Below are 12,131 nucleotides of genomic sequence, written 5' to 3'. Positions count from 1 at the left end.
ACATTTTGTTTTATTATATGTTGCCAAAACTTTCTGTTTCCTTATGTTGTAATAATTACCAATCTTTTTTGTTTATTTAAATTGTGGCTAGGGGTAGAGGCTCCTGGAAAGTCCGGGAAGTCCCACTGTGAGATAAAAAGAGATCTAATTGCCTGAGCTGTCAGGTGGGGATTTAAACCACGTTGGATAGGTCATGTGAATCCTCGGTCAGGGATTCTGGCTGTACTCTGCCAGGAAAGCTTCACATTCACTTTACTGGGTGGGCTGCAATTTACAAAGATTCACAGAGAATGTTTTAGAGAGCTGTTGATGAAGTCCTGCCTGATGGAACATCTTAATAAAGCCGAAAAAGCTGTTTTTTAAATGTAAAATTGATGCAATTTACCTAAGTGAAGTGGCAGACATAGTTTGGGACACATATATTGTGAATGGTAAAATAATACATGGAGATCCCTGGTCAAGCACTTCCTGGTAACGGTGTCCCAATTGAGCTCCTTTGTCACCACTCTGTTACAAGGACTTATCACATTACTGTGTGTTGTGGTATTTTTTAATGCAGATACATGGGCAAGGTGCATTCAGGTGCTGTTAAAAATGGCACCACAACGTACCAAGATGCATAACACACATTTTCACAACAGTGTGACTCCAACCTAAAACACTAAGGAGGTTATTTACTAAAGCTGGAGAGTGCAAAATCTGGTGTAACTCTCTATAATCCAAAGCTCCAAACCAATCTGCTTCCAGGTTTTATTGTCAAAGCTTAATTGAACAAGCTGAATTCAGAAGCTGATCAGTTACCATGCACAGCTGCACCAGGTTCTGAGTGTTCCAGTTTTAGAAAATCTCACCCTAAGGCCTGAGTCACATCTATGCATTTTTAGTGCTTTTTGCATTTTGCAGGTTTGCGCTACAGAACGTGTTCCATAGGAAACCATGTTAAATGGACTGTAGTGCAAATCTGCAAAATGCAAAAAGCACTAAAACGGCATAGGTGTGAATCCAGCCTAACGGTCCATTCATAACCATACTGCAGTGCAACGTATTGCAGTGGGTAATGTGTGGTGTTTCAAGCATGTTACCATAGCGCACTAATTGTGAACAGGCCCTCAGTAAAAACACTTCCCAATGAAAGCGTCCAATGTATTGCATGACGTCACAGCATTTCATCAGGTTGCCCATTTCCTTTGTACAAATGTGGCTCTTGCATGAAAATGTCACTTGGTTAAAGTAAATTGATAAGTATCTCCTTGTACTACTCCACAAGTAGGTTAAAAACCAAGTGACTGCAATTTCTATCATATGAAAAAGTCCTTCATATCACATTAATGGAAAATAGATATGGCCAATGTGAATTACCCAGCTGCATAGCTCTTGGGGACCCAGGTAGAGAGATCCTTGCATCCACATTCCCTATTTCACCCACCTGTGACCATTAAAGGAGGAGTCAATGTACAAAATTTTTTACAAATACTACTTTAGAAAAATTGCAGCAGGATGATTGAGACAACAAAGATGATTGAGACTTCATGATGGTTGCGAGGAGGGGTGCAAAGGCAAGATCTCCAGAATGGCAATCTCACCTTTTCTGTAAGCATATGAATGATTTAGCCCACTAGCATTACTGTATATTTAAAATATTAATATTGGATGAACTGATCCATTAATGTGTGTTATATTATAAACTGAAATGCATAAGAAACAACATAATGACTTGATGCCGGTCTGCCCAAACTCATCCAAAATCTTACTGTACTTTGTCTTTTCTATGTTTCTTATTTGTTACACCTTTAAGGTTCCCCACTGTTGTTCAGAGGCTTTTGAGGTTGCATTCACACTTGAATTGAGCATCTTTGGTGGTGGCTGCCAACATTTTTCGCGTTTGTCTAGCGTTTTTTCAATTTTTTGAGGATGTCTGATGCTCGAGCTTTTTTTAAATAATTTTTAGCTAATGGAAAGCTAGTTACTATGGAAAAAGCATGTGATATGTGTGTTTTCATGTGTTTTGCATTTTTTCAGTTGAAGTCTACTGGAGCCAAAAATGCTTGAAGCTTGTAGCTCAAAAGAAACGCATGTACTTTTTCGACCTTCGGGCTTCAAGTGACACTATGCCCAGGTAAGAACATGCATAATTGAAAAAACATGGAATTTGGAATGTTGAGCATTTTCAAGCTTTAAACTACCAAACTCTCAGGTGTAATTGGCATCTTTAAGTCTGTCCTGGTCAAAAAACTATGGAACCCTGTCGCTTTGGTTCCTAAATAAGCCCATAGATTCTCACTTGTTAATTTTTGGGAGGCAAGTACAGCGGTCACATGGATACCAGCATAAACAGAGTTCAGAAGAGAACAAAGCCACGGATGATATACATTGTACTTTCCCTCCCTTCATTAATGTGGTTTAAACACCCTTTTCCCCTTTGTATCGGTTTCAGTGTGTCAGCAATGAACCTTCACTTGACAGGTGACTAAATAGAAAAATAAGAGGAGGACTCTCATTTTCCTAATATCATCTCTTAATGTTATTGGCTGACTAATTATCACAACTTCAATTTAAAGGAAATTATTACAGAGAGTTCCGTCTACAAAGGGGAGAACTTCGGTGTCCAGGTAAGAATACCATGAGAAATGTAAATATCTGATGGTTGTTTCTTTACAGGAGCAATTACTTTACAGTGAGGGTTTTAATTTTTTTTTCTTAAAAATTTTTAGGTGATGAGGATGTTTTTGGAAACCTGTTCTGTATATGCAGTAAACAAAATATTCACCATATTGGACATTTTCATGCTTTATTGTCACAGAACATTGAATCACAGTGGATATTTTATAAATTACAGGGATCTGCTTTCTATTTGATATGAAAGTGTCTGTTTCTGTTGATTAGTGTAAAAAATGTGATTTAATGTTCTATAACAATAAAAGATCAAAACTTCATAGGTTTACTACTTTTTCTAAAGACTATTTCTTTCATCCTAAGCACTGTCATTTATATGCGTAGTAGATTATCAGATGGCAGAGTGTGTCTCTGGTTGAGGTAAAACAATAACCTCAGCATGCCCCATAAGCCATAGTAATGCCGCGTACACACGGTCGGAATTTCGGCCAGCAAAAGACCGATGAGAGCTTTTCATCTGAAAATGCGACGGTGTGTATGCTCCATCGGAATTTTGCTGGCCAAATTTCCGCCAGCAAAAGATTGAGAGCAGGATCTCAATTTTTCTGACGGAAAAAGTTTCTATCGGAAATTCCGATCGTGTGTATGCAATTCCGACACGCAAAAACTCACGCATGCTCAGATTCAACTACGAGACGGAAGATATTGGCTAGTGGCTACTGGGTATTGAACTTCCTTTTTCTAGTCTCGTCGTATGCGTTGTATGCCACTGTGTTCTTGACAGTCGGAATTTGGTGTGACCATGTGTATGCAAGACAGCTTGAGCGAAATCCCATTGGAATTACATCAGGAAAATCATCAGAGCTTTTTCCCACCAAAATTCAGATATTGTGTACACGGCATAAGAGTATCCTGAAGAATCCATAACTGCTGCAAAGTGGTGCTTTGTCTGCACCAGCAGTATATATTCCACAATGCCTAATGGAGAGAAGAAGGAACATTCAGAGCAAATAATACATAAAACTGGCAGCTGAACTCCAGGCATATATAAAATACACAGCTTTTTATTCAGTAATGCATTTTTAACAAATGCAAGTAGTGTAAGTACCTGAATTGTACTTGGTATTAGCCTCTTGCAGCCCCTGCACATCAGAGCTCAGACTGGGGCAGACAGAAGCAGCACAAGGTAGCAATCAATGGTATTCCTGTGCGATGAGCATGCTGATAGCCAGAGAGAGCAAGGTAACAGATTAGCTTCTACTATCACAGTCACTGGCAGAAGGTGGGGAGGAGAACTGTTATCCCACGTATACACGATCGGATTTTCCGACAACAAACCGATTTTTGTTCGAAGGATGTTGGCTCAAACTTGTCTTGTCTCACACAAATGTTGGCCAAAAATTCTGAACGTGGGAACGCGGTGGCGTACAACACCTACGACGAGCTGAGAAAAAGGAAGTTCAATAGCCAGTGCGGCTCCTTCTGCTTGATTCAGAGCACTTTTGTGCGATGGATTTGTGTACACATGATTGGACTTTCCGACAACAAGTTTTTTTGGTGTAAAATTTGAGAAACTGCTATCAAACATTTGTTGGCGGAAATTCCAACATCAAATGTTTGATGAAGCATAAACACGGTCAGACTTTCCGACAACAACTTCACATCCAACATTTCCCGTCAGAAAATCCGCCTGTGTATCCGGGGCATTAATGTTCCTAACCTGCAGCAACTGGTGCTACTTGGCAGGAAATTCAACTCCTTTGACAAGTAAAAGAGCCCCAATACTTTATATGTGTTTCATTTGTGTATTTAGCTGTTTGTCTGGAGTTCAGGTTTAAGCAAGTATATTTCTGTTGTTTGTAGAAAATGTCTGAAAAGGACTCCTCTGAAGGGAGAGATCTCAAAGCACTCCTGAAATGGCACCGCACAGAAATAGCAGTGGCGATTACTGACCTGTTCCCCCTTCTGTATGGTATGATGGACAGAGACCTTGTTTCTGAAGACAAATTTCAGGTAGATGTTATCATCTGCAAGTGTGTATCATAGTGACAAATATGTGACCAGCCATTAAATCTCTCTGGCCTGAAAAAAAAATGTGTGCCTGAATTTATGTTCTGATGGCTGGCACCACCGCCTGTCAAAATACCCAAACAGTGCCTGCAGCTGTTTGCATGCAGCCAACCATAATCTACCTGGCTTCTTTTTTATAAAAATGAAAGATGTTGAGCAGGAGAAGGCCAACGGGCCACCCACTGAGTAATAATTGTTAGCAGGCTCACCAGGCCTTCGATGAAATTCACTCTGCTTATGGTCAGCTTAAGCTTTCAGAACCTTTAGATCATGGGTGTCCAGCCTTTTGACCTTCCTTAGCATCAATGGAAGAAGTTTGTCATGGACCAAACATAAAATACACTTAGACCCCTTTCACACTGCAGCGGCGCTAAAACAGCGCTAAAGTGCCAGTCGTTTTTGTGCTTAAGCCGTGCTTTTTCTGCGCTTTTTTTGGGCGCTAGGGGGCAGGGTTTTTTAAGGTCACGTGACAACAAGACTTTAAAAAAAAAAAAGAAAAAAGACCAATTTTGCAGCGATTTTAAGGAGCTTTGGAAGCGCTGCCCATTTAGGGAGCGCTATTTATAGCAGATCACAAGTTATCAGATCACGTATATATATATATATATATATATATATATATATATATATATATATAATGGACCTATCTGCGTAATCAAACTCATTTTTTTTTATTAATATTTTTTACTATGAAAGTAAAAGGAGCAACATAAATCTAGGGCGATATTTGACACTGTTTTTTATAAAATAACACACATCAGTATCTGGTTCCATGGATGTAGCAGCAATCCTCAATGAATTCTCAGGGTGCTCATCAGATATTTTTGTTCTAATTTTGCCCTTCGTGTGCTTCATCCCTGAAAATAGTTGCTTACAAATACAGATGTTGCCAAAAACTGGTGACATGAATAAGGTGTAATTGTGAAGAGTGGAATATTTTTCTTTGGGAAGATAAAACTTATAAAAGTCCAGTAAAGAGACACTGTCACATTTTTCTTCTGGGGCATGTGTTCGCTAAATGTAACTGCATTTTTACAAAAAATCCCCCTCCCCCCAAAAAATCAACATTTTTAAGTAAGTTTACGATTATGTGTTGGGCTGCAATCATAGTCGACTAAGGACACATGCCACCTGTGGGCCGCAGGTTGGACAACCCTGTTTGCTGTTTTGTTTGCTTTTGGTAATACAGTTAAAGGTAACAATTTACAGTTCAAATAATTTCTTACCGTTACTTTTTTTCACAGGAGACCCAGCGGGCAGGTGAAGGCATGGGAGCACAGAAAGCCTTCCACGCTCTTCTTACTTGGCTTCTGACTTGTGACAAGGACAATGTCCGCAGCTTCTGGTCTCTCTTATCCTCCGAATATATAATAAAGAGCTACCCTCGTCTCTCAGGAATTCACAAAGAATTACAAACCGGTAACTGTATACTCAATTGTTAACTAAAACGTTTTTTTTTTAAAGAAAATTCTTTTTTTCAAATTCTTAAGTAACAGACGACTCAGTGTGTGGGAAATGACAAAAAATTGTCATTGCTACTTACCTTTCCTGATGTAGTGCCACTTCCACCTTTATGTCATGCAGCCGTACACCCTTTTGGGTTTTACCTATCCAATCAGAGCAATGCCCTTTCCTTGTACTGATTGCAATGTACCTCTAGCTAGTTCGTATGACCTCTGGCTCATATCCTGCTTATGCTTGTCTACTGCCTGCCCTGACTTCTGGCTTGTATCCTGATTATTCATGTCCAATGCCTTCCCTGACCTCCAGCTTGTATCCTGGTTATGCATTTCTGCTGCCTGCCCTGGCCTTTCACTTGTATTCTGGGTATCTATGTCTGCTGCCTGCCCTGACCTCTGGTTTTTATCGTGGATGTCCCTGTCTGCTGCCTGAACGGACCTTTTAACGTTTTAAAAAAAAATGCATCGCACTGCCCCTACACAACTGACAACCAGCATGCATGCTGGTGTAAACAATCACTTATAGAGAGTTTTCATACAGACTGTGATAAAACAGCCTGCTAGTATAAGCAGACCACTCCTGTCCTGGAGCTCTGTCATACAGGGGATTGCTAGAGACTTGTACTATGTCAAATACAAATACTTGCACAAGTTGCATTTACATTCATGATTTACCAGTGAATACAAAAGTGAGCACACCCCTCATATTTTTGTAAATATTTTATTATATCTTTTCATGTGACAACACTGAAGAAATGACACTTTGCTACAATGTAAAGCAGTGAGTGTACAGCTTGTATAACAGTGCAAATTTGCTGTCCCCTCAAAATAACTCAACACACAGCCATTAATGTCTAAACTGCTGGCAACACAAGTGAGTACATTCCTAAGTGATAATGTCCAAATTGGGCCCAATTAGCCATTTTCCCTCCCCGATGTCATGTGACTCATTAGTGTTACAAGGTCTCAGGTGTGAATGGGGAGCAGGTGTGTTAAATTTGGTGTTATCACTCTCACTTTCTCATACTGGTCACTGGAAGTTCAAGAACTCTGTGGGGATCTGGAAAAAATAATTGTAGTTCTACATAAAGATGGCCTTGGCTATAAGGAAGATTGCCAAGACTCTGAAACTGAGCTGCAGCACGGTGGTCAAGACCATACAGCGGTTTAACGGGACAGATTCCACTCAGAATAGGCCTTGCCATGGTTGACCAAAGAAGTTGTACGTGTTCAGCGTCATATCCAGAGGTTGTCTTTGGGAAATAGATATAAGTGCTGCCAGCAATGCTGCAGTGGTTGGAGGGGTGGAGGGGTCAGCCTGTCAGTGCTCAGACCATATGCCACACACTGCATCAAATTGGTTTGCATGGATGTTGTCCCAGAAGGAAGCCTCTTCTAAAGATGATGCACAAGAAAGCCCACAAACAGTTTGCTGAAGACAAGCAGACTAAGGACATGGATTACTGGAACCATGTCCTGTGGTCTGATGAGACCAAGAAAAAACGTATTTGGTTCAGATGGTGTCAATCGTGAAGAGGATTAATGTAGTGCTGGAAAATAATGGTGGCCACACTAAATATTGACACTTTGGGCCCAATTTGAACTTTTCACTTAGGAGTGTACTCACTTTTGTTGCCAGCGGTATAGACATTAATGGCTGTGTTTAATTATTTTGAGGGGACAGCAAGTTATACAAGCTGTACACTCACTACTTTACATTGTTGCAAATTGTAATTTCTTCAGTGTTGTCACATGAAAAGATAGAAGAAAATATTTACAAAAATGTGAGGGATGTATTTACTTTTGTGAGATACTGTATGTATGATTTTCATATTTGCCTGGAGTTCACCTTTAACTCTCATTTATCAGCATCTGACACCTTGTCTCAGCGCAAGGCACGTCGTCATCCTTCTACCACCAAACGGTCAGATCATCATAAAGCTCAGGCAAAACGGAAAGCTGGAAGTGAGGAAAGTGGACCCACAGCACATTTCTCTTCAACAGGTAAGCTGGGCCGAAGGAAAGGTTAGAAAGTGTAGCCTATTTAGCAAAAAACCCAGTAGTGAAATGTTCACGGTCTATAAACCCTTGTATGAAAAAAAGGCTATGTAGGGGATATATCTTTTCTTTCTGTATTACTTTAAATTCAATATGACGCGCATCAAGGCTGGACTGTTTGTGCTGTGATGTGCCCACAATAAGGCCTCTTGCACAATGCAGCTTGAAAAAAGCTCAGTACAACTTTTTTTTTACTGAGCTAAAATACAGCCAATTAATTGTAATGTGCCTATGCACACAGGCACGTAAACAAGGGCCGCGCATTTGTGTCCACGAATGCGCACAAACGCATGTAAATGTCTATTTACATATTGTGTAGAATGGGAACGAGAGAATACGGTTTCGTACATTTGAAAGTGTATTCTCACGTTCTCGTTCTGGAAAAATAGGTAAATAGGCACTTGCGTGGATTTTTTTGCCTTCATTTGTACACATTTGCGCATATGAGGCAAAAATTACTCACCAAAAAAGCAAATACATACAAAAACAAAACATCTAAAAAAGTAGATGCTCAAACAGGAGTATCATGTGCAAGAGGCCTAAGAATTCAAAAAAATGTAGTGTTGTTAAAGTGTTACTAAACCCACAACAGTAAAATCAGTCTGTATGTGTAGTAATGCATGCTTGTTATACTTATTCTGGCTGTTTGAGCCTGTCTTCTCTGATCCACTCTGATTTCACTGTCCCCAAGCCATCGCCTGATATTAATGAGCCTTTGGAGTCACTCTGCACATGCTCGGTTTGGTGTGTATTGCTAGAGATTTTTTTTGTTTTTGTTTGGGAGAGTGCATGTGATCAGCGCAGGGACAATCATCACTGTCCAGAGAGAGGGTCAGGGGCCCTGCAGCCTCATAGGACAGTCAGTGTAGAATGAAAATTCCTTTTACAAGCATTAACCAGACACTGATACATGTCACAAGACTGCTATATACTGCTGATGAGAAAAAGTATTTAGCAGTCTACAGTTACTAAAATGCATTTCCATATTCTGTGTACTTTGGGAGACCAGATATAGTGAGTACAGGTTCCTGGGTTACGTAACACTCTAAGCATAGCTTTATTTTTAAAATACTTCTGAATTTTGGCAAAGTGAATTATTTTTTTTCCGTCAAGAGTAGTTTGGGACTTTACCTGATTTTCTGACCTTGTTGCATGTGCACTGTAGAAAGAGTGCTGGCATTTAAAATATACACACCTATGCTGCTTCTCCAATGCCATTAACTAATGTCTAAACCAGCCACACTCAGGGGTGGCATGGGCTTATCACTAAAAATGGGCTTGGCATTGTAAATTCTGACTCTCATTTTCTTTTTCAAACTACAGCTTAGGGTCAGGTTAAGCACTTTGTGAATGCAATATACCAGACATTATGCCCCGTTCAGTGAAAACAATTTAGTGTTGCAGCAGAGAACTAGGAATGCACAACTGAGTGAGTTTTACATTTTCTGACTCAAACTGTCAATCTGAGAAATGATTTATATAGTTGTAGTAAAGCAAGGCATGCAGATGCTGAAAACATTAGTGCTCAATAATGTGCTCATGGGGGCTTTATCTAAAGAAGAAACATAAAAGTCTGAATCAAATGCTGCTTATAAATTCCGGATAATCAACCCTATTTCTGTCCAAAATATATCCTAGGTATGTAATTGATTTTATTATAACTGATTGATTACTCTTTATGCCGACCAGGAACACCATCCAAATCCAAGTTACCTCGTAAATCGGAAAAAAACGACAAGATGGGGATATCAGAGCTATCTCAAGCACAATGTAAGTAACATGAATTACTAATTAAGTAGACAGATTTGCTTATCTTCAGATGTTACATACAAGACAAAAAATACAAAGTATGAAAACTGAACTCTATGGAGGGATGGAAGGAAAACTGTTGGTTATAACATCTAATACATTTTGCCATGGAGTGCATCCTAGTACTAAGCACTCCTTCAGGGGTGTAGTAGATACCTGGTAAGTGGCTGTAAATAGGTAGAAATGTACTAGAGGTGAATGAATGCTTTTTCCTCACACATATCTTTACACTTACTGGACAATGGGGTCGATTTACTAAAAGCAAATAGGCTGTTCACTTTGCAAGGAAAGTTGCACTTTTCAAGGTAATTTTCCCTAGAGCTTAGTGAATGAGATGAAGCTCTGTTGACCATCATCTAATCGTGTGCAATTATAGTCTTCTTTTGTTTGGGAGATATGAGAAATGGCGCTCCCCAAACAGGATATTGCACTAAATCTGTAGGTAAATAAAAGAACCAAGACCTTTGCTAGAAAAGTGGGTTTGATAATAAAGTTGGCCGTGCCTCCACCTAGGACAGGACCTCTGAACAGAGGGGATTCCCTTCCTGGGAAATTAATTAAATTAAAGTACTGGGGAGCAGGGGGACTACAGCAGCCTGCATAAGCATTACCATAAGTATATACATGCACACCAGTTTGGAAATATTACAAGCTTTATATAGAAGAAGAGATTAACAATAGTACATCCAGTACATCCAATGTGCAACCAGGTATTAGCAGCAACTGGTGGAATTGTGCACATGTACCAGGTATATATAGTAATTCTAAAGATACACCCAGATGAATGTTGCACCAAAGCCCAGTTGCACACGGCCCCTGAGGATGATCGTGATGCTGTTTTTTCTTTGTGTTGGAGACCTGAAGAAAGGATCAGCAGTGATAAAGAGATCTTCAACTGTTGTCGACCAGCCTGGAACACAGTCTCTCACATGTAGAAACTGTGATGTGGCACTGGAACTCAGAGTCAACCTATCTACTCCCTAGTAGTTTCTAACATGTAAGTGGACCTCTAATTACCAGAAGTGACTGTTGAATGCCTAACCTGGCTCTAGCCTATGCTGGTTATTGAGCCCTAAGCTAAAATTAGCTATAGAATCCCAGATTGAAAGGAACAGGGTTAACTAAAATATCAGGAACTGAATATAAACTCTATTTCAATAAACAGGTTCACCTAGTGATATACTAGAAGGTGACCACTACATACATACAGCAACACAGATCTACTTTAGCTATCTGGCTATGTGCATGTGAGATAATAACAATAGGGCAGAGACTTGTTTGCCACTAGGATTTAGTGCAAGAAGTTACAGGTAGCCAGAAATAAACAGCCAAAACGTAGGAATAGGCGGGTCTGGGTAAAATACAGTAATGCAGCACCTGTATGTGGACATGTGGTCCACACACTGTGATGTTAGCAGGTAACCGTAAAAGGTAGCAGATCCCTACACAAGCAAAAATTCTGTTTTTTTTCCTTGCACAAGTTTATTTACAAAGTGAAAGCACTTGGCTAAATGACCTTACAAAGTGAGCAGCCTATTTGCATTTAGTAGATTTACCCCAATGTCCCTAATTTCCATTCCTCTATTTATTATATGAATGTCCCTGACTTAAAAAAATGCTGGGACAGAAAATTCTTCTAAGCAAAGCTTAAGATGCCAGCAGAAAGTGACATGGCTCTGTCGTCCCTCTTTTTCTTTTTTAGATCTTTAGGTCTATATTTCAATATTGTGTCTTTTCACTGGGTCAGATTTTGGTACCTGCAGACTTTGCACGCTGACTGGTTATAACACGGGTGTCCAACCTTTTGACCTTCCCAGGCCACATTGGAAGAAGAGGAATTGTCTTGGGCCACACATAAAATACACTAACAATAAGGATAGCCGATGAGCAGAAAAAGTCGGGCAGATCGCAAGTTAACAATTGCTGATATAGATAATGTACCTACCTGAGTAATACAACATAATTTTTTTTGTAAAATTTTTTAATATAAAGGTAAAAAAGGACAACATAAAATTAGTGAGATATTTGACACTCTTTTTGATAAACGAATGCATCAATATCTGATTGGATGTAGTAAAAATTCTCAATGAATTCTCAGGTGCTCATTGGATACTTTGGTTC

The 12,131-nt window shown here is 39.6% G+C and overlaps 1 protein-coding gene across 1 annotated transcript in view; it reads left to right on the top strand.

Annotated features, from left to right (window-relative positions):
* Positions 1-4,479: 4,479 nt before the first annotated feature.
* Positions 4,480-12,131, top strand: part of LOC143988712 (autoimmune regulator-like) — a 67,169-nt gene continuing 59,517 nt past the window's right edge. The window contains exons 1-4 of the mRNA XM_077488493.1: positions 4,480-4,626; positions 5,928-6,102; positions 8,013-8,147; positions 9,891-9,971. Of these exons, the coding sequence (XP_077344619.1) occupies positions 4,480-4,626; positions 5,928-6,102; positions 8,013-8,147; positions 9,891-9,971 (538 nt within the window). The remainder of the gene's footprint in view (positions 4,627-5,927; positions 6,103-8,012; positions 8,148-9,890; positions 9,972-12,131) is intronic.

Source organism: Lithobates pipiens, unplaced genomic scaffold (genome assembly GCF_037356315.1).
Source record: "Lithobates pipiens isolate NorthernLeopardFrog02 unplaced genomic scaffold, aLitPip1_a1.2 Scaffold_18, whole genome shotgun sequence".
In the NCBI taxonomy this organism is placed as follows: Eukaryota; Metazoa; Chordata; class Amphibia; order Anura; family Ranidae; genus Lithobates; species Lithobates pipiens.
Note: the sequence above shows the minus strand (reverse complement) of the source record. Positions and strands in the feature narration are given on the sequence as shown.